Genomic DNA, 24000 nt, shown 5'->3' with positions numbered 1-24000 from the left:
CGTTCCGAAATATTGCTCGTGCGCTGATACTTTATCTCTGATCCGGTTCTGGATGTATACCGCGGTCCTTACCGCCTAAGCTCCTGTAACCTCTTCTATCCGGTTCCTGTAACCTCTTGGCCGTGTGCTGTTGGAGGAATGTCGGAGAAACCAACCGCTTCCTGCACCATTGTTGTCGACGATTGCCCTTTTTGAATCTTAGTCGTGTCATCAGGATTGACACGAGGTAACTATGTGCTTTGAGAGGCTTGGTCATTGGTACGTTGTTTCTTCTGTGCAGGTTACTCTTGTTCTGGTTGTGGAAAACGTCGAGCCCTTTGTTTTACCCTGCATTGTCGTTGTGTTGGTTGTTCGACGGGTATCAATTCTTGTTGTTGCTCCCTTGGTGGTGTAGTGTCCCTGATGTCTAGTTGTTGCTCACTTTCCAGCTGTATTGTGGCTGGTTGTTGGTTGGGTTCTGGTTGTGGCGTCGATTGTTGATTGTGAGTCGACTCGTCAACCTGTTGTTGTTCTGATTCTTGTTGTTGTTCAAGTTTTGGTTGTTCAAATTCTGGGTGAGTGGTATCGACATGTGTCGATTCTTCCTCCCTCCACTCTTCACATTGCACTTGTCGTCAAGGTCGAAATGGTTGTGGTTGTGGCAGCCTACGTTCCTCTGATCGGTTTTCGGACCCCTGAGTCGGAAATAACACCGACAACCAACGAGCAAAAATTTTCTTCATTGATTTCCCTTTCTGAACCCAATACAACTACTCTCTTAGAGCCTTTGCCGACAACAACCCCCAATCGAAAACTTCGCCCTCATGTGTGGCGATAATGAATCCCGATCCTCTTTTTGGGCATACAATAGAATCGGGGACTGACAAACCCTACTTATATAAAAAATTTAGCAACTTCATGAAAGAATATATCCCTACCTCCTTGTGTTTGATAAGCTTTAGCCGAGGGTGAATATTCACCGAAGTATGACCTTAAACCATCTTTGGTTACCTTTTGCACATAGTCGAACCCTTCTCTTCTCATTTCTAATGCAACTCTTACCTTCTTATTAGTAATCTTCCAGACATTGATTTCCTCTACCAAAGCTTCCGCACGAGGACGTGGTTCTGCTTCTGCAACTTTGAGGAAACCTTGCAAGTTGTTGCGGACAAGCCAACGTTGCAAATTGTCAGAAACAAAGATCGGCATGTTATCTTCGTCGTTGAACAATTCGTCGTTCTGTGGTGGAGGCGAAGAAAGCTTTAGGCTATGGCAAGGAAAAGCAGAGAACTTCTGAGCTTGAATACGTTTCTGTCTCCATGGTGAAACAAATGTTGCAGAAATAAGTTTTAAGGAAATAACACGTTTCATTATGCCTAGGGAATATATAAAAAGATAGTATAAATGTAGGTAATTACTAGGAGTGCTATTAAAGTAATAAACCAAGTATAGTAATAATGACAATTAGTAGCATGCCTTCACTCCCCCCTTTATTTATAGCATTTGTGAGTCATTCCCAAGAATCCTTTTTGACAGTTAGTTGTCTTTGCCAAGAAAATATTCTATAGTTAGTTTTTTTTATTGATTCAACTTTGAATGGGTTTTTCGGCATTTCACTGTGATACAGTTTAAGCCGGAAACCATTTACCCATTTGGGTAAAATTTCGCCTGCTAAAGTACCCACCTGGTACGTTCCATATTTGCTATTCATAATCCACACTGGTCCACTCCATCTAAATCGATAGCCCCCATCTTGGTTTGGAATACGAGCACTGAATTTCCGATTCCGAACTGTGTTTCGGTCTTCCGTCGGTGCCGATTTACAAATGCTTTTGTTTGTCATTGCTTGTGCTCCAAAGCTGACATAATGTGTATTCGATCTTCTTCTAACAGTAATAAAGTTTCTTTCCGAATTTGTTCCGACTGCAGCTCATTTAACTTTTTAGTTGCTTGTATTCGGAGTGTTGGAATTTGAAATTCGACTGGCATTACCACTTCTAACCCGAATGCTAGACAGAAAGGCATTGATTTAATAGATGTTTTGTAAGACGTCTGATATGCCCATAATGCACTATGAAGCTTTTCATCCCAATCTGTACGGTTCTCATTTACTATCTTTTTGAGTATCGTCTGCAGAGTTTTGTTTGTCAACTCCGCTAATCCATTTTCTTGTCGATAGTAAGGAGTACTTTTCTTATGAATCACTGTATAGTATGTAGAAAACTCATGAACAATCTTGTTAATGAAATGCATACCTTGATCGCTCACTAACTCTATTGGACACCCGAATCTACACCATATATTTTTGTACAAGAATGTTGTCGTTGAAGCAGCTGTATTATCTCTAAGAGGGTTAGCTTCTACCCACTTTGTGTAGTAATCGGTGGCGACTATAATGTAACGATTACCAGTTCATACTACTGCCGGTTTGAATGGGCCGACAAAATCCAAACCCCATGTTTGGGAAGGTTCCAGAGGTAATACATGTTGAAATGACATCCAGTCTTTTTCTGTAGGTTGCCCCATTGGTTGGCATAAATGACACTTCCGACAATAGTCGATTGCATCTTTCATGACTGTCAGCCACCACAAGCCATTGTTCCATATCTTTCGGGTTGTTGTTTCCCGGGCGTAATGACCACCTGCAATTCCATAGTGCGATTCCCTGAGAATGACCGATTTCTCGAACTCCCGTAGTGCTCTTCTCCAAATTCCATTTGCACCTTTATGATATAGAGTGTCGTTCAAAAGACAAAAATTTCGACTCCGAATAGCTAACCTTTTCCTCTCATCTGCTGATAAATGTTCGGGTGGTATCCCTATTGAAAGAAAGATTGTCATTTCTGAGATCCAAGCATCCGCACTTCCTTCATTTATTTCCTGGACATTTACTGCTTCCACTCGAAAAACCTGCCCATCCGGAAAATCATCTTTTACACCTATGCCTTCTTCTCCCGATTCCAGTCAGCTGAGATAATCTGCAACCACATGTTGTACTCCTAGCCTATGTAAAATGTCGAATTCAAACTCTTGGAGTAACAACGTCCATCTTGCCAAGTGACCAGTTAACTCTTGCTTGGAAACCAAATAAAGAAGAGCCGAATGATTGACATGAGATGTAAACTTTTTACCCAAAAGATAGTGTCGAAATTTATTGACACTATAAATCATTCCTAAGGCTTCTCTTTCAGTTGTAGAGTAATTTCTTTCTGCTGTTGAGAGTTTCCGACTAGCATAATACATTGGTTTATACCAATTCGATTCGGCTAACTACATTAATGCACTTCCGATTGCGATATCCGATGCGTTGACGAACACATGGAATGGTTTATTCCAATCAGGTGATTGAGCCACAAGCACCTTGGTCAGCATTTTCTTCAGACATTCATATGCATCCTGTTCTACATTTGTCCATTGAATAAGAACTTTGTGCACTGTTGTATGTAAAGGAATAGCTACATCCGCAAGATATCTTATCATCCTGATATTCCATCTAATCTGACCCAAGAACTGATTGAGAGCTTTAGCGTTTTCAGGTGCTGATGCTTCTAATATGGCTTTGACTTTGTCTGGATCAACTGCAATTCCTTCTTGACTGACGATATGGCCTAACAATGTTCCACTAGTCACGTTGAATGCACATTTTGCTGGATTCAAACTAAGCCGACCTTTCCGACATTGTTCTAAGCATAGCCGTAAATGCTCAAAATGTTCCGATTTTCTACTATAAATGGCAAAATCATCCATAAAGACTTACATAAATACGGGAATGTAATCCGCAAATATTTCCTATATAACTCTTTAAAATGTAGTTGTAGTTGTTTTCAAACTGAACATCATTACCACCGCCACAAACACTCCCCATTCTGTAACAAAAGCCGTCTTCTCTTGATCTTCCGGATGCATCCGAACCTGATTATAGCCACTAAAACCATCCAGGAAACTATACATTTCATGGCCAACTACCGCATCGAATATACCATCCGTGAATGGTAATGGAAATGCATCTGTAACCGTTTCTGCATTCAGTTTTCTGTAGTCGACACAGAATCGAATTTTGCCATTTTTCTTCAGAACTACTACGATTGGACTTAGCCATGTTAATTTTTTCACCGGACGAATAAACCCGACTTTTAGAAGTTTATCTATTTCTTCTTTCACTTTAATAGCATAATTCGGATTTAAGCAATACCTGCGTTGCTGAACTGGTTTTGCATGATTATGCAGGTTAATTGGATGTTGACAGAAAGTCGGATAGAGCCCTTTCATATCTTCAAAAGACGAAGCGAATACATCCTTATATTGTTTTAGTAACGCCGTTAACCTTTGCTTATCCACTTCTATCATATCCTTAGCAATCAGCATCGTTTTCAACTCATTGCCTTTATCCTTTTCTGCCAAATTTACTTCTTCCAATGCTGAAGCTTGAACTCATTGCGACACCTTCATCTCTCTATCGGTAGCATCCTGCTGCAATCGGATTTCCTTCATTGTTTGCTCATCTACTGGCATGCTTCCCATTTGGTAATACCTAGTCGATCGCAAGTAGTTTTATTAATAACATTAACTCTTGAACCACCATCGACAATAGCACCTTCTATTTCTTGACCATGAATTATTACCTTAATAGATGGATTTTGCTCATCCATGATCGAAGGACTAGTACTTGGTTGGCTATAGTGCACCGCTACCTGTTCCGACCCCTTTTAGGCAATCAATGTTGTCACCTTTTCAGTAAACCGAGGAACTCACTTGAGTAATCCTGTCAGCGGTAATGATACTTGGCAATCTGCCAAGATCTTCCAAGTGTCCTCTTGTTCCGGTACCGCTACAGCTGTCGGTAATTCGGTAGTTTGGTTAAGCTCATTGTCTTGGAGCATTCAGGATACATTACTTTGATTTGCTTCTTCTACCCATTCCTTCGCTGCTTTCCAGACTGCTTCCTGAATTTTCCACTCCGATTGTTTACTTTTGCTTCTAGTGGTTACTTGCTGTATTTCTGGCATAACCATATTAACCGCCGGTCCTTTTCCTTTAGAGGGACACTAATTTGCATAATGACCACTTTGTCAGCAAATATAGCAAGTAGGAACAAATGTTCCACTTCCTTCACCTTGCACATATTGATGATTTCCATTTCCTTCACTTTGCATAAACACTGACCTTCATTCCCATTAGAATTCAGAGGTTGTTGAAATTGTCGTGAGGCTTTTGGCTTACAGAATTTTTTATTTTTATAATGGTTCTACTTAAACCGTCCGCCATTTTGTGTCATGGATGAATAATTGGAAGACAAAGATATGGGTGAATTGATGAGAAACAGAGATGGAGACGTTGATGACAATGAGTATGAATATCTATTCCATGACTGGTGCTGATCTCCTTGAAGCCATTTTGTGTCATGGATGAATAATTGGAAGACAAAGATATGGGTGAATTGATGAGAAAGAGAGATGGAGAAGTTGATGACAATGAGTACGAATATCTGTTCCATGACTGGTGTTGATCTCCTTGATGTTAACAAGGGAGATCAACCCTTTTTATACATATAGTGATGCATGATAAGCATGCTCATGCCAAGTCAAGCATACTGATTCTTGCATGCCAAGTCTTACATGTTGAGTCTTACATACTCAGTCTTACATACTAAGTCTTTATACAAAGGTTTAAAGTCTAAAGTTTTTCTAGGAGAAATATGTATGTACAAGGACCTAAGGCTCGAATTCAACTCGATGTTCATGACATTTTGTTGATGTTGATTAGTATTCTGTGCCGCCGAGAAATCATGATTTTCTTGAAAATTCTCCTATCGAACATTCTCCTGGTATCCATTATTGAACATATTCCGGTTGTTATGATACCCATTTTCCAGAAAGATTTGTCGGACCGGCGCCGTTGTTTTATTGAGTAAATTATATTCACATTGCTCGACCGAATGTAGTTTAGAATGGCATATTGTACAATGTGTCTGTAAACTACATTCAATTGCCGAATGCCCTGTATTCAGACAAGCAGTACATTGTACTGCTTGTCTAAATTGCAACTCCTCCACCATTGGCAATGTATGATGTAATGCCGACATATCCATACGTCGTACATTTATCGGAGTTTGGCCCATAGCGATTCCCTTATCAATCATTTGCTCTATTGTCTGATTCCGGAAATCAAACACTTTCAATGTTGTTCGTAATGGTTCACGAATGGCTTCAAGGAATACATCCTTCAATTCGTTGTCCGGAATGGGCCTGGATATTTGGAGTTATAAATTCTGAAAATGGATTACAAACTGAGACACCGTTTCATGTTGCTCCTAATATAGCGCATAAAATTGCGCTATCAGATCCTTTTGAGGAATCTGACGATGAAATAATTGCAGAAATTTACTGGTCAGTTGTTCGAATGTTTCGAACGCACGAAGACCATTTTGCGCGAACTAGTTAGCAGACTAACCATCCAATGACAAAACAAACTCAACAATCTTAGACTTATCTTCGGTTGTTGCATGGGAGATTAACCATGTTGTTAGGAAGTCCCTAACATGGGAGATTAACCATGTTGTTAGGAAGTCCCTAACATGCGCTTTTACATCAGCTCCCTCACGGAACTTAGAATACGGATAAGGCATATTGTCTTCACTCTGGATATCGTAAAATCATACCTCTTCTGGCTGGTTTTCATCCGAAGATTGGCTATTAGTTAAAACATTGACGGCTCGATCAACCGATACAAGGCCCGGTTAGTAGCGAAAGGCTACGCGCAGAAACACGGCATCGATTACGATGAGACGTTTGCGCCGGTTGCGAAGATGACGATCGTCCGTGTTTTGCTCGTTGTAGCTGCGGCAAAGGGGTGGTACATGCATCAGATGGATGTAAAGAATGCGTTCCTGCAAGGCCAGCTTGAGGAACAAGTGTACATGGTACAACCCCCCGGATTTCACTTCGGAACGAACACGTCGGGAGTGTGCCGATTGAAGAAGTCCCTTTACGGACTGAAGCAAGCCCCGCGTGCCTGGAACGCGAAGATCACGCATCGACTGCGTCGGATGGGCTTTGCGACGTCAAAATCGGACTCCTCACTGTTCGTTCGGAAAGGTCACCTTGGGCCTGTCAGTATTTTACTCTATGTTGATGACTTGGTCATCACCGGTGCCGACCTAGGTGAAATCGACCACGTGAAGCTCCAGCTTGTGACATCGTTCGACATGAAGAATCTGGGGGATCTTCATTACTTCCTCGGGATCGAAGTGATCCATACCCCTGAAGGCATATTGATCAGCCAGCGCCATTATGCGTTGAATAAGCTCTTCAAATTTGGGATGGCAGACTATAAGTCCATCTCGACTCCTCTGGATAGAACCGTCAAGCTTCGGCCCGAGTCCAGAGAGGTATGCGACCCGACGAGGTTCCGACACATAGTCGGCAGCCTTATATACTTGACCATCACCCGACCAGATCTCAGCTACCCGGTCGAGGTGATCAGTCAGTTCATGGCGCGGCCTACCGAGGAGCACCTTCAGTGTGCGCAACGCGTACTGCGGCACGTAAGCGGCACTAAGGACAGGGGACTGCTATATCGGACCCGTGCAGCCTCACAGTTGGTCAGCTACACCGATGCTTATTGGTCTGGTAACGCCTTTGATCGTTGATCCACGTCCGGATACGCGTTCTATCTTGGGAGTGTTGCGATAACGTGGAGCAGTAAGAAGCAGCCGACAGTTGCACTATCGAGCACCGAAGCTGAGTATAGAGGAGTGGTTGTTGCGACATGCGAAGCCATATGGTTGAAGCGGCTACTTAAGGACCTGCTAGAGGAGGTGTCCGATCCGACGACGATCTACTGTGACAACCTCAGCAGCATCCAGCTTGCAAAGAACGGGGTCTGGTGAAGTCGAACTTCAGTATTTTCCGACGGATCAGCAAACTCCCGACATCTTCACCAAGCCCCTTGGTTTGGACAAGTTGCGGCACTTCTCAGGTGCGCTTGGATTGCGTCACCTTGACGTGCCAAACTTGAGGGGGAGTGACGTCGTCCCGAATGACCATGGAAGTAAGCTGGAAAGGAGCGGGGAAGACCGCGACACCGAGTCGGGTGACGAATTCGACTTCGGATCGGCTGAAGAAGCCGAGGGCGGATCTGTGGAAGAATCCCGAAGCGGACATAAGGGGAGCAGCCCAAAGGAAGAGCCGAAGTCAACCAAGCATGGGGGAGATGACGCCGTCAAGGGAGAGAAGAGCGAAGATGAGTTGGATACAGCCAACTCAGATGAGAGCGAAAACCGATCGGAGGTAGCCGAGTCAGTTCGAATGTTTGATTCGGATACACTGAATCAACCGAGGGCCAAGCGGAAAAGAAGGAAGCAGGAGAAGCACCAACACCGCTACGGAAAGGGAGCTGTGAAGGGCCATGGGAGCACACAAGCCGACTGAAAGGGTCGAAGCGCGCAGAATCGAACAGACCGAAGAGCGCGAGCGAGGTGTGGAGCCAGGAGGAACCGAAGCGGTGATCCGGAAGATCCGGAAGAGCATCAAGTTGAGTTTGAGGGGGAGTGTTTAGAGACAAGCTCAACATCGTCCGGATCTGCTGACCAAGCTGAGGACCGGATCGGTTGGGACCGATCGGTTAGGTCGGACCGGTGCGTAAAACGGATGCGTAAACCGGTACGCAAACCAGTGCGTAGGAAGGCCGGATCGGGGCATAAACCGAAAGGCTGGTAGAAAGATATTCCTCGTAAGGAATAGTTTTGGGAGTAAGAGTGGAGGCTCATTTATGAGTAGTCAAGTACTGTTAGTACTTGTGTTAGCCCAATTGTCAGGGCTTGTATAAAAAGTGCTCACTGAGCACATCCTACGTATAGAACGAGTATTATTTTTGAATTGAGTTCTTGTTTTTACTCTCTCTCTCTTTCTCTCTCCCGTGCGTACTGTGCAAACCTAAGCTTTCGATTAAACCTGCGTTTTCTATTGTTCGGTTTCCTATACTGCTTCCGCACGCCATTCTTTTCAGAGTTGCAGCTACAGGGATGGGATATATGAAAACAAAACTTCTATTACATATGAGAGTAGCTCACAATGGTAGTTTTCCCATGCACTCACACCTTAGAGCTTAGATAGGATATGGACCAACTCACTACAAAATTAGTGGGGACAAATAATCAAGCCAACCACCGTGAAAAGAAAGTGGATTGCTTTCTATGTTTGGTCTACGTATAACATTAAATGTGCAAGTCAGTTGATAGTAGTGGAGATATTCCTTTTCTGTCAACTGACTTGTCATTTAATATGACCCAACTCCCTAGGTACAGGCTAGTATATATCTTGAAGTCAATGATGCATACTTCAAGACTAAGTACATCGTAACTTGCCCACAAAATATTCTAGTTGGCTTGATTAACCAATACTATTACCTATTTCTCTCTTTCCTAAATACATTGTGTCCTACGCATCTACGGTTTCCTAGATTAACAACTTATCGACCCATATGGTCGAGTTGCACACTAGTCGCTCATTTGGGGTGCTATCACAAAATGTGCACTCTAAGAGCACATATGGGGATAGATTAACAACTTGGTCCTGATCATTGAGTATATCTAACACCCCCCCTCAATGACCAACTCCTAGTCTTCGAAGGTGTTGTTGTAGTTGTTCTGCTCCAAGCGCCATTGTGAAGATATCTGTAGCATTTTCTGATGTCGGACAATACTCATGCTCCACAGTCTCATCATTTATTAGCTCCCGCACATAGTGATATTGAATCTCTATGTGTTTAGTACGTGCATGAAATACAGGGTTTTTGGCAATGGCCATGCAACTCTGATTGTCACACCTCAATACTATTGCCGTCCTTATTGGAACCGCCACATCCATAAGGATTCTTCTTAGCCAAACTACCTAGCATGCTGCTTTATATTCTGCCTCCGTTGAAGACAGTGCTACTATTGGTTGTTTTTTACTACTCCATGAAACAGCTCCAGAACCTATTGAAAAACAATATCCAGAAACTAATTTTCTGGAATCAGTATCTCGAGCCCAATCGGAGTCGCAATACCCACTAAGTTCGTCAATTGTTGGCTTTTAGAAGATTCCGTAATTTAAAGTACCAACAATTTACTTTAATACACGAAGAGCAGCTTTCCAATGAGTCTCCTTCGGCTTGTTGCTGAATTGACTCACCACACTGACTTCAAAACAAATATCCGACCTAGTGTTGCATAGGAAAATTAGACTTCCTACTAGTTGTCTATACTTCCTTATGTCAACCATTGGTGATGGGTCTTCTTGGGATAGTTTGCAGTTTGACTCCATTGGAGTCGACTTTGACTTGTTGTCCAACATCCCAAAGGTCTTCAAGATCTCTGTTGCATACTTTCTTTGTGACATGAAGATGCCAACCGAAGTTTGCCAAACCTCAATTCCAAGGAAGTAGTGTAGAATCCCCAAGTCTGTCATTTCAAACTTAGTTTTCAAACACTCTTGTGTTTGGCCAATGCACTCTTCATGGTCACCAATAAGTACTAGATCATCCACGTAAATGATGATGATGACTTGTTTCCCATCCTTCATTTTGACATACATACTTGCATCTGAAGCACATTGCTTAAAGTCGATTGATCGTAAGAAGTTGTCTATCCTCTTGTTCCAAGCTCTTGGTGCTTACTTTAGACCATACAACGCCTTCTTCAGCTTGCATACTTTGTTTTCTGAATTCGGCATCTCAAACCTTAGTGGTTGCGTCATGTATACCTCCTCCTTGAGATGCCCATTCAGAAATGCCGATTTGACATCCATTTGGTAAATCAGCCATCCTCTTGAAGCAACCAACGCTATGACCATTCGAATTGTTGTCATGCGAGCTGTCGGGGCAAATGTTTCATGTACATCGAACCCTTCAATTTGGGAGTATCCTTGGCCTACTAGCCTGGCCTTGAATTTCTCCAAAGAACCATCAGCTTTATACTTTACTTTCCACACCCACTTCCTGCCTATCACCTTCTTCTTTGTTGGCCTCTCTACCAACTCCCATGTGTCATTTTTCATGATGCTATCATATTCTGATATCATTGCCTCTTTCCACTTCGGGTCGGCCATGGCTTCCTCCACCGAGGTCGGCTCACTCACTGAGTCTATGATGTCCACCATCAGAGCCATGTTGACAATGTGGTCAGAGGTTCTCCCTTGCTCCTGTATTCTTCTTGATCTTCGTAATCCATCAGTTGAAGTTTCAGGAAACTCAACTTTAGGAGTTCGGTCATTGAAAAGTTGTTGAGCCCACTTAGGTATTTTCTTTACATTTGGGACTGGCATAGGCTGAACTAGTGAACCATTACCATCAGATGGTTCAACTTTCTTTTTTGGAAAATTGGTTGGGATTGGGTAAAATATCTCTTCAATTGATGAGATAACTTGAGAATCGCAGTTCTCAGCTAGTTGTCGTTGTTCCTCATCGAACACCACATCGCGGCTTGTCAATATCTTTCTTGCCTCTGGATCGTAGAGTCGATAGGCCTTTGACTCTTCATTATATCTGAGAAAGATACAGTTCTTGCTTTTAGCATCCAACTTCTTTCTGCCCACATCTGGAACATGTGCATAGCACGTACACTCAAAGGTTCTAAAGTGCAGCACTGAAGGTTTCTAGCCTGAATAAGCTTCGTGCAGTGTTTTCCCTTGAAGTGCCTTTGTGTAGCTCTGATTGAGGATGTAAACTGTTGTATTCACTGCTTCAGCCCAGAATGGGTCAGGTAGCGCTTGCGCCTTCAACATACACCTAGCCATCTCGACAACTGTTTGGTTTCGACGTTCGACAACACCATTTTGTTGTGGGGTATAGGCAGTTTTAAGTTGGCGCGTAATTCCATGCTCTTTGCAATACTCACAGAATTCTATTGATAAGAATTCTCCACCTCGATCAGAGCGTAATTCCTTCACTAACTTTCCGGACTCTCGCTCAACAAACTTATGCCATCTTTTGAAGATTTTAAAAGATTCAACCTTCTCTCGAAAGAAGTAAACCCACATCTTTCTACTGAAGTCGTCGACTAGTAGCATATAGTAGAGAGATCCACCCATTGTAGGAGTCACCATTTTTCCAGAGAGGTCGATGTGTATTAGCTGTAGAGGATTCTTTGTCCGATTTTGACTCTCTTTTGGAATAGCTGATCTTTGATGCTTGCCCATCATACAAGCATCACAAACATGACTTAAGTCAGATAGGGTTGGCAACCCAACTACCATATTCAACTTCTTCATCTCCTTCAATACAGCAACATTGAGATGCCCAAATCTCTCATGCCATTGCTTTGTGTTAGTACTTGTGTTATGATCAGTAGAAATGGTAAATGCGCTCATCTCATAGAGATTGTTGTGCCTTACCCCTATTCCTACAACCTTGCCAACAGAATCTGTTATTTCTACACCCAACTTCTTGAATCGAACATCAAGACCCTTGTCGGTCAGTGTGGAAATGGACAATAGATTCTTCTTGAGATCTAGCACGTACAACACTTGAGAGAGATGCTTTGTCCCGCCGGTCATTGCTTTAAGGGAGACAGTTCCGATTCTTTTGGCTGGACATCGAGCATTGTTCCCAACCACAACATTGATGGGCTCTTGTAGAGGTGTCCAAGAGTTGTACCAGTCACAATTACTGGTCATATGTCAGGACGCTCCACTATCGAGAATGCAAGAGTCGTTGACAACTTGGGTGTCAATTGAGGAACACACTTCTTCAGTTGTGACCCATAACTCAAGCTCATCTACGACGTTGTTGGCGGACTCGGGCTCTCTCCAAGAACCATTCTTCTCGTCCGCCATCTTCTTCCGGCAATCCTTGATTGTGTGACCCTTCTTGTCACAATAGAAACACGATCCATTGAACTTCTTCTTCTTTGGTATCCTATTCGCATTGTTTGAATTGGATGCCCCTTTACCCTTAGTTCTAGAGACAAATGCCGAATCTTCCCTTCCTTCTCTTGTCTTCAGCCGAAGCTCCTCTACAAGCAGCATTGCACTTAGTTCATCAAATTTTAAAGGAGTGGGTCAAACCTGAGTGTTCAATCATGTCACAATGCCATCATACTTGAAAGGAAGTATTCGAATGCACCTCTTGAGAGACGACTACTCCAACAGCCACCAGCTGATCTTTAAGATCCTTAATCCTTTTTACAAAGGATTCTACTTTCTCTCCATCGGCGAGCTTCTCTACAACAAGCTGATTTTCAAGGTTTTGTATCCTTGTATAGTTTTTGGTCTCATATTGGCTGGCCAATATGCTCCAAGCTTCATGTGCCCGAGTTGTATGTTGCACTAATGTTAGTACACAGTCAAATACACCAGTGACTATGGTACACAGGCTCAAAGTAGATCAACATTTGGAGGGATTGATGTGGTAGGGTGTGCAGGGTCAAAGGTCGCCATGGGCTCATGGTCTCCTCCTGTGGGTCCCATGATTGTCTCCAACAACTCGTAGGAGTCCAAAATGGCAGACATTTTGAACTTCCATAGAGTGTAGTTGGTTCCATCTGGCTTTCCGTCAGACAATGGAGTTAGGCGAATGCGCAGTGGAGCAGCTGCAACATTCGTGGACAAGGCCATTGATACTCTCTCTCTCTATTTCTCTCTGCAGTTAGACAACAACTGCCCATATATACCTAATCTAGATCAACCTCTCAGCTCTGATACCATGTTAGAAATATTGAGAATCGATTAGATAGGTATATAGAGTTACAACTACAGAGATGGGATATATGAAAACAAAACTTCTATTACATATGAGAGTAGGTCACAATGGTAGTTTTCCCATGCACTCACACCTTAGAGCTTAGATAGGATATGGACTAGCTCACTACAAAATTAGTGGGGACAAATAATCAAGCCAACCACCGTGAAAAGAAAGTGGATTGCTTTCTATGTTTGGTCTAAGTATAACATTAAATGTGCAAGTCAGTTGATAGTAGTGGAGATATTCCTTTTCTGTCAACTGACTTGTCATTTAATATGACCCAACTCCCTAGGTACAAGCTAGTACATATCTTGAAGTCAATGACGCATACTTCAAGACTAAGTACATCGTAACTTGCCCACAAAATATTCTAGTTGGCTTGATTAGCCAATCCTATTACCTATTTCTCTCTTTCCTAAATACATTGTGTCCTACGCATCTACGGTTTCCTAGATTAACACCTTATCGACCCATATGGTCGAGTTACACACTAGCTGCTCCTCATTTGGGGCGCTATCACAAAATGTGCACTCTAAGAGCACATATGGGGATAGATTAACAACTTGGTCCTGATCATTGATTATATCTAACAAGGTTACGTCGATCAACCCGCCAAAAGAACCCCGTAAAGAGATACGGATACAATGAGTACATTGCGCATCACTATATGAGCTGGAGACCTATGCAAAAGCAACAAAAAACGCAAATTGGCATGCTGCTATGGTGGAAGAAATGCGGGCACTTGATGCCAACGACATTTGGGACCTTGTTGACCCTTCCCGACAATGTAAACTAATCGGTTGTAAGTGGGTGTACAAGGTAAAGTACAATGTGGGCGGTTCGGTTAACCAGCGCAAGGCTCGGTTAGTGATGAAGGGATATGCACAGACCCACGAAATCGACTAGGACGAGACCTTCTCTCCGGTAGCGAAGATGACGATGCTTCGTGTGGTACTGGCGGTTGCTGCGGCAAGGGGATGGCATCTTCACCAAATAGATGTGAAGAATTCATTTCTTCAAGGAGACCTTGAAGAACGAGTACATTTGATCCAACCCCCAGTTTTCAATCGGAGATGAACAAGTCAGCAGTGTGCCAACTCAAGAAGTCGCTTTACGGTCTGAACAAGCCCCTCGAGCATAGAATGCAAAAATTACACACCGGTTGCATAAGATGGGGTTTGTGGCCTCAAAGTCCGACTCATCATTGTTCATCCGGAAAGGTCTGGACGGTCTGGTTTGTATCGTACTTTATGTAGATGATCTAGTCATCACCGGACCCGGGATAGATGTAATCGGCCGCGTGAAGTCCCGGCTATCAGAAGCATTTGAAAGGATTTGGGGGACCTTCGTTTTTTTCTTGGGATCAAAGTGATCCGAACCCCCGATGACATATTGCTCTCACAACGAGTTTTGTGTTGAATATGCTATATAAGTTTGGCATGATGGAATGCAGAGCGATCTCCACACCCCTATATCGAAACCTGAAGGTACGTCCTAACTCTGGACCGACTTGCAATGAGAAACGGTTCAGACAAATTTTCGGAAGCCTTATATACTTGAGAATTACCCAACCTGACATCAGTTATCCAACCGGAATGATTATCCAATTCATGTAGAAGCCGATTGTGCAACATCTTTAGTGTAAACACGGGATACTCCGTTATGTGTGCGGCACGAAGGACCGGGGACTATTATACCAGCATGGTATAGCTGGGAAGCTTAGTCGGTTACACAGATGCCGACTGGGCTGGTGATGCATTGGATCGCCAATCCACCTCCAGTTACATGTTTTCTCTTCGTCGCACGGCGGTTGCGTGGAGGAGCAAAAAGCAGCTAATAGTGGCTCTGTCGAGCACTGAGGCTGAATACTAGGGTGCTACCATTGCCACCTAAGAAGCCATTTGCCACAACTGATGCAAGACCTCTAGATTGAGGTGTCGACCCCAATCCTGATCGACGCCGACACAGAGGAATCGATGGGTCGACACGCACTGGAGTTGCAGTAGCGAAGGAGCTAAGATGGGCCTATTGAGCAGACAAACTGACCGAGGAGGTCGAGATGCACAAAACCAGAAGGGTCGTGGGAAGCGGAATTCTATCGGACGAGGAGTGCGAGCAAGGCGGGAGGACACCAGAAGGAGCTGGATGGAAGTATTAGTTATTGAAGACAATGACACAACGATCCGACCTCAAGTTCAGCTTGAGGGGGAGTGTTGAGTGGGCAAGTTCAACCGGATCTGGATCGGCTGTATAAGCCTGAACCAGATCAATACCCGAATCGGTATCCGGATGATATTCGGAACCAAGAGCCGGTATCGGTGAGCCGGACTCAAGCGTGAATCGGAAGGCTACTAGGGGGCTACGCTTCTAGACTACTAGGTAGTTAGAGTCCTCATACTTAGTGTCAATCGCTCGTATGAGCATTGAAGTACATAGTACTTCTATCAGTTGTTTTGAGGACTTGTATAAATAGTGCTATGTAAGCACGTTGTATGTACAGAGTATTGTTAGAGTTATTTATTAATCTAGTTTTGATGTTCTGCTCTCTCTGTCTCTCCCGCGTATGCTAAGTACTCTCAAGCTTCCGTTGAATCTGTGTTTTTCTATTCTCTGTTATTACCCAGCTTAACCAACATACTTTAGCTTCCACAAGCGTATTCTTTTTCAAAAACCTTGCATTCAAACATAAATAAATTTAAGGTATGGATGTAATATATAGGTCATACACATATACATTCAACAAAATAGTGGTAATATATAGGTCATACACATATATCTGCATCTACATAGGTTTAGGATTACTTGTTCATATCTAACACTTCAGTTTTTATGTTGTCCGAATTAAACATTGTTAAATGCTTAACATGTGCATTTAAACCATATGAAGATCTTATTCATACCCAGCTTGTGTACAATTAGAGGTCATATGCATATAATTTATTGTTCATATAAATTCATGTGCATCTTCATTGTGTGGTGAAAAATCTTGAAACATTATTAGATTTCTAAATTTCTACCTCTAGCAATGGTCTTCATTTGGAGACAGTTAAATGGGAGTTTAACTTAGGGATTAGCTCCAAATAACAGTCGGCAGCAGCTTGGTTTGAACCGAACCAAACCATGAAACTGTTGCTTAATGGTTTAAACTATTAAGTTCACTTCAAGCTTTGATTTTTTTAAATGGTTCGGTTTGGTCCAATGATGTTTTTTTAATTTTTAATATTTTTAAACTTTTTAAAAAATAAATTTAAAATTTCAAAAATTCGTTTGTACACAATCTTTTCATTTTTAGACCTTATTCGCACATTTTAGGAAAATCTTTAAAATTTTAAACATTAAAATAATGAAATATTTTAATGTTTAAAACTTTGAATTTTGAAATTTTGAATTTTAACATAAGTTGAAATTGAACCCGTTGTTTTAATGGTTTAAATTTTTTTAACGGTTCCGGGTTTCGTGGTTTGGTTCGATTAAGTTTGGTTCATGTTTCAAAAAATTGTAACAATTCTATTTTGGCCCTCTCAAACCGACCTGAACCGTCGCCAATTCTTAGCTCCAAACAAATAGAATTGGGCCTAAGTTTAAAGACGAAGATATACATGCCCTAAATCCTTTCATGCCTACCATCAATTTATCAAAAAATAAGCACAAACCTCCCAATTATGATTCAATCCCCAATTAAGAGGGACTGTGTATGTGGCAAAACGTTGTATTAGAGAGAATATGAAAATATCCCATGGGTGGAGCATCTTTCATTGGCAAGTGATGATTCAAAATGTCCCCATTGAGAGATATTGAACCTTTTCTTGGGATATCGAGACATATTGGGGTCAGGTTTTCCATAGGGCATACCTACGAAAGTTAAGGAGTGTGCATGTGATGAAAATGTTTTATTAAAGAGAGTTTGAAAATCTCTAATGGGTGAAGCATCTTTCATTAGCAAGTGATGATTCAAAATGTCCCCATTGAGAGATATTGAACCTTTTATTGGGAAATTGAGACATATTGGGATCAAGTTTTCGATTTGACTCAGTCACTTGGTTCGTGCCTATAATTTGCTTCTGCTCTAGGTCAACTGGGGCACAGACAGACACTCATTATAATGGTTCCAACATAAACTTAAACAAGCCAGTAATATTAGTCAACTTCCTTGTTTTTGCTATTTTAATGTTGATGCTAGGATTGAAAATAGAGAGTCTGAATCACACATCTCATGTTGAAACTTGAAATTAATTTTATTCTCAAGAAAAAATGTTTCTCTCTATTTGAAACCCATTTTTTTTGGCATTGGTATTTTGGTGCAAGGATATTTGCCCCACTTGATGTCTATAAATGATTACACGATAGGGCATTTTTGCAAAATATATCTTATGTTACCAATAGATCCTTACCTTTTGTAGAACAAAGATGGATTGCATTGAGTACAATTCACATGGCTTCATGTAGAGTTCCCAATTCAAAATTGGATGTTGTAAAATAGAGAACAGTTAGATACAAAAGTTTCAATTTAGAATTTGCTACTCCTGTTTCATTAATAGTAGTATAAAAAGTCATAAGCTCTTGTCAAATTCATAAGGTTTCATAGGAAAAACGAGAATTATTCAAATTAAAATCTCCCTTTATTGTCTAATCAAGGAACATTGAGCTCCATCCCTCTCTTTATCTTTACCAAAGCCAAACATAGTTGGACGACAAAAAAAATCTTCTCCTTGCTCATCAACAAGCATACTGCCAGTTTCTCCATAACAATATTGACAAAGAACTTATACGTTCTTCATAATGAGAGGACAAAGAATTAATCTTGAAACGGGAGAGTATTATTTCTAGCTACATAATATTTGGGGATTTTGCTCGTACAATGTTGACACTCTGCTTTCTTTTGCAGCTACATAATATTTACAAAGATAGAGATCCAAATTGAGAAACTACATTGAGCATAAGTTCCTCGGATAATCTTTCTTTTTATGGTTAAATTAAACAAGAGAATTAAATTATGGAGGATGTACACAAACCTACATTAGGAAGTGAAAAACACACAACATTATGCCCTTTCATTAGAGTTTCTTTCTAGAACTCTAAAATTATGTCAAATCGATATAATCCTTTTACATTGATGCACAATGTTAGCTATGAGCCCCAATCAATGTTAGTTATATTGTGATGAGTTAGAGAGTACACCAAATGTTCTCAATGATTTGCAAGAAATGTTGCTTATTGCATACTTGAATGTTAACTAAAAACGAGTTACCCCACTACTTTACTAGTTTTGGTTGAGATTTTTGAGTTCAAAATTTGCTCAAACTAATGTTTTTAATTAAAATAGTGTTTTATTCGAAGAATTGTTAGGGGAGAAGGCTTGTCTTATTCTAAAGTTAAGGTTTTCTTTTTCTTCTCTAAAACTAAATTTCAGAGTTTTATTTGAACAAAACAATTTTATGTACAAGTTAGAATACTGTCAACACTTTTCATTCACTATAAGAACAAACATCATCCTTTCCATAATTACTTTAAATTGTCATGTTTCTTTCACTTCCAAATTAGTTTCTATAGATCCATCACTATGATAGCTTTCATTGTGAAATCCAAACACCATGGCAATAATTTTCAATGTGATGGTTTGGAGTGAAATTTAGGAAGCCTATTTTGGTGCAGTTTAAGATTTTAAGATTTGTCACTTGAAAACATTGTATATTATTAGGCCTAAAGGTAAATCCTTGACAATTTTCAATGGTCACTTAATGCCATATTGTTGACACAATTAGAAATGTTCAAGAAGAGCTTTTTGTACTATTGAACAGATCCAAATTTCCTAAAGTAGCACTATGATCATTTGCTTTATTATTAAACTTACAAGCGTCATATTGCTAACTTATAAACTCCTAAATAAATTTTGAAACAAATTCTTCATTTCATGAGATGGTAGAAGAACGATTGTTATAAAAAAAACATGTGAATGTTCTACAACATTTATCGATAAACTTTTATTGTGACAACATTATCTATTTATTCATTTTTGCGACGCACTTGTGGTACCTAATCCATCAATGGGATACATAAAGGATCCAGTTAAGAATGTGTGGTTAAACATTTGGAAATTGAAGCTATCTGTGAAATGAACACCATCCCAATTGATGAAGTTAATAGGGTTTGGGCACACATACAATGCTTCTGTCTCATTTGAGCAAATGAAACTTGGAGAATTAAATCCGTATGGATATGTAGGTCCAGCACCACAACACGCATCGAAGGGATAGGTGAACCCTACAATGAGATTCACAAATTAAGGTAGTTAGTACATTTGAATAACAATACTCTTTAAATTCATTGTGCTACATTCAATTCCTTTAATAAGAGGTTGTGGTCAATGACTTTCTCGTATTCACATGATACCCAACTATCATTTGGATGTGTGAAAAACTAGTCACACTAGTTACCTAATACTTGAGGGGTACTTATCATCAAACAATGGTCATTCACAACCAAGCAAAGTGACCCTTTTTCTTTCCAGAAATATAGAATCTCGCTAATTCCTAAGCTAAGTCATGAGTATAGATGGCATCACAATTGCTAACAACTATTCGGCAAACTATGAACCCACCACTAAAGAAGTATGCATATGTTATCAATGTTCAAGGACTAGATAGACACTAATGGACACTCATTGACATTGGAATGAAATATGAAGTTTTTCTCAGATCGATTTTTTCTCAAAAGGTGCATATCTTCTGTTTCCATTGAAACATAATTAAATCAATAATTAAATCACACCATTTCTTGTCTATAGGAGTTTTTTCATTTTGGATCTGTGATTTTTTTCTTTTCTTTAGATAGTGAATTTGATTTGTTCATAGTTGCATAAGCTTGCATGGATCTCACTCCTTTCGTTGTAGAGAATGCATCTCTTTAGGGCCAAATTGTAAGCCTATGAGATCTCAAAGACAACATTAGTTCGAGTGCAGTGACACAGAATCTGTTTCAATTTATTTACCTACACAATCACGAATACATATATTTTTTGAGATGTGTGGATTTAAAAGAAATACCGAATTGGTCAGCATGGTCGATGATATAGTGAGTGGCAGAGTAGTAATCAACAAAAGTATAATTAGCATCGAGGTGCAAGTCATGAAGGTCATTGAGCATCGCAAGCATTTGTTGGCGACTGTTCCAAATGATATCATTGATAGATTTAATACAACCACGGGAGTCTTTGGTGAGATTACTAAAAATTGCCAATTGGCTGGAGGCGCAGCCTTGAGCTCCAACCCCGGCGAGAACAAATTTCCTGGCATGGCCTTCATAGTAGAGTGTCTTATTTGACCAATGCAGTTACAGTACCAAAAGCATATTAAGCAATTGTTAATGGGTGTTCATTTATTGCATACTTACGTAATAACTTAAAACAAAATTCGTAGACACTAAGTTAGTACCTCCAATCCAGCTCGTATTTCCTCGACAACGAGGGGAACAATTGTATCACTCACAAACTCTGGAGGATAATTGAGGTCTGAATAATAAGTTCTGTAGTCCAACCCCCCGATCTGTATGACATAGAGCGCATCGTGGAGTGATTGAACAGTAGGTAGCCGTTTTCGAGGCTGGGCCTTGGTGGTCCTCCTTGTTGGTAATGTCAAATGTGATGGTGATGATCTATTGTAAACCTCCTCCACAAGGTCAAGGTGCCACGAGATTTGCTTCCCGAGCGCAAAGGGTGTTATGGACGCCAATGCGGTTGCCCCTGGGATTGCATAGTTCGCCCCTTGATCAAAGTCGAGGAACACGTTGAGCCATGGATTTAGAGGCCGAAGGCCCAAATGGACAGCTACACAATAATATACAACATAGATTTAATATGCATGGATCGACAAATCATGATACAATATTTCGGTTTCCCTCCCTCTGTCCATGTATATGTATGTATATATACACACACACATATACATATATATATATACAGATATATACATACATATACATATATATATACAGATATATGTATATATATACATATATATATATACAGATATATACATATATATATGTCATGTATGTGGAAAGATCCTCCTGCTGCTGCTGCAAATTTAAAAGGTATCAAAACAGCATAGAAATTCTCACTCTTACTCTTACATTAGAATAATTACCAAGGAAGTCGGGGACAATATCCCGACCATCAGAAAAGCGGCCGATAGGATAGCCAGGGAATGTCATTCCAAACGGAAGACTTGTGGCTCGAGGATGGTTCACGAACGGCCCATTTCCGGTATCACACAACGAATCACCGAAGAGGAACAGCGCCGGAATGCCACCACTAGACTCCCCAATTCCTCCTCCTGATGGTGTATCTAACAAGTTCAAGTGGACCGATTCCAAAGGCGGTGTCGTGCGATCATTGACAAGAGATAGGGCAGCACTTGATGGATTCACACGCAGTGTGAAGATGGAGGGTAGTGGCGATAATAATAGAAGCATGAGGATATTCAGGAGCGGCAGAGTATGGCTCCTGATCTGGCGGTCCTCCATTTTTTACTGTCGTTTCTTCCAGGTTTTGTATGGCTTGGTTTATGTGTATATATATATATATATTTATAATAGAGGGATGGATCCACGGGATGCACGTGTGTGATGCAGATGATGAAATTGAATATTGTTGCCAAGCAGCAAACGAACCACGTAATTCTGTGGGTCATCTCCGTTGAAAATAGAAACAGTTACATACGTAGCTCCATAGGCGACCTCACAGCAGAGAGAGAGAGAGAGAGCATGGGTTATCAACATCGAATTGTAGCCTTTGGTCTGCCGTCTTTTTCATACTTAAATTCCTGTGCTTTTTCGGCCAACATGCTACTTTTGGTCTTTACCTCAATCGGCGACTTTTAGTTTTCACTTTTTAATATGCCTTCTTCTCCTTCTTTTTAATACCCAAAATGCAACATATGTCCCAAAATGTCCTTGTATCTGTTATGCAAGATTCTCCCTCCTTGTGGGGGAATCGACCGAAAAGCCGACTCTCGAGTCGGTTGGTCGAAATTGGCTAAGAAGCTGAATTGAGTTGGCTGACCAAAATCGGCCGAAAATCCGAAATGAGAGTCGGTTGGCCGAATTCAATCAGAAAGCCGAAATGGGATTCGCTCGAATGAAAGTCAACTGAATACAAGTTCGAACGAACAAGATGAGTTAGTATATATACAGTGACTTTTATATTAGTGCGCATGTATGTGGGATAACTCACTGAGAGTAAAAACAGTGTAAAAAGTATGAAACTGAACTTAAGTGAGTAAGTGAGTGTGTGAGGTGTTAGACAACGTGTTGCAAGAGAAGAGCAACACAGAGAACGACAGAGAGCTAACATAGTAGTGGTTGTGCGAGTGACATAGATCAAAAGTTCAGCGTGAGAAAACAAAGAAAGAAGAGTGCAACAGAAAGGAAGAGAGACAAAACAGAGAAGCTTTTGAAGCTTTGAAAGGGATAGATACCTACGAGTTAGGGTTTGAACACCGGGTCATTTGAAACAGGTAATATGTCGCATTCTCTTTTTCATATCTTAGTGAGATGTTAAAAAATGCCTTATTTAAGCAGAATTTCAACAAGGCACGACACATGTGTATGTGGTTTATGAAAACATAGCGAAAAAAAGAACTAACTAATATCACGTCAACAAAATCATCCGACGTATATTCTATCTACCATGTTTTTGTCCAAATCTTAGACAAGGGTGTATTTGTCAACACAAGTATAATAGTAACACGGGTCCTTGTGCATATTCTAAAAAGCATGCCCCATTGAGTAAGTGACTTCTTCTAATTGTGTGTGTATATTTAAATATAATACATCTTAAAGCAAATTGTGAACCTTGCAATTAAGAGATACTACTATGACAAGAGAAAATTTCCATTGACACGTGATACATGACACTGTCAATGTATAAAGTAACTAGTCTACAATAAAATTCCAATCATACGAGTAAATGATAGAGTATAAACTTATCTCCGATATACCCCAAATGATAAAGGAGAGTTTAGATAACATGTACACATACAAGTATACTTAATTTCTAAGTTCAATGATTGTTACACGAAAATTATAAGTAAGTTCAACTTATATATTACGTCAAAATTTAACAATTCATATTGTTCAAAATTTACAATAAGCAATAACCATTCAATCGAATAATAAGTCTGGTAAAGCTCTTTCATCAGGATTGTCCTCATTGGCTTTGTTAGTACGCTAAGTTGAATTGTTAGTATGTTCAGACTCTGAAACGTCTTCTAATTCAACAAGTTGCCCTGCATCTTCATCTATAGT

At 40.7% G+C, this 24000-nt stretch overlaps 1 protein-coding gene across 1 annotated transcript; it reads right to left on the bottom strand.

Annotated features, from left to right (window-relative positions):
- Window positions 1-19586: 19586 nt before the first annotated feature.
- On the bottom strand, window positions 19587-22244 carry LOC147854080 (acetylajmalan esterase 2-like). Its single transcript, XM_087331863.1, has 4 exons — window positions 21840-22244; window positions 21129-21520; window positions 20742-21009; window positions 19587-19959 (listed from the first exon to the last, which is right to left on the bottom strand). Exons 1-4 carry the CDS (start codon window positions 22216-22218, stop codon window positions 19706-19708), a joined length of 1293 nt encoding a protein of 430 aa, XP_087187989.1. The 5' UTR covers window positions 22219-22244; the 3' UTR covers window positions 19587-19705.
- Between the last annotated feature and the right edge of the window lie 1756 nt (window positions 22245-24000).

Source organism: Azolla caroliniana, unplaced genomic scaffold (genome assembly GCF_043228905.1).
Source record: "Azolla caroliniana isolate FFs.n. ecotype wild unplaced genomic scaffold, voAzoCaro1.0.p SCAF_16, whole genome shotgun sequence".
Classification (NCBI taxonomy): Eukaryota; Viridiplantae; Streptophyta; class Polypodiopsida; order Salviniales; family Salviniaceae; genus Azolla; species Azolla caroliniana.
This window is presented reverse-complemented; position numbering and strand designations above follow the sequence as displayed.

Bases quoted from the DNA above. Each gene is read 5' to 3' on its own strand.
- LOC147854080 (XM_087331863.1), bottom strand. From the start codon at position 22,218: ATGGAGGACCGCCAGATCAGGAGCCATACTCTGCCGCTCCTGAATATC. The intron at 21,010-21,128 runs GTACTAACTTAG...TGGTCAAATAAG, and splicing joins AAATACGAGCTGGATTGGAG to ACACTCTACTATGAAGGCCA. The intron at 19,960-20,741 runs GTATTTCTTTTA...ATCTCATTGTAG, and splicing joins CGACCATGCTGACCAATTCG to GGTTCACCTATCCCTTCGAT.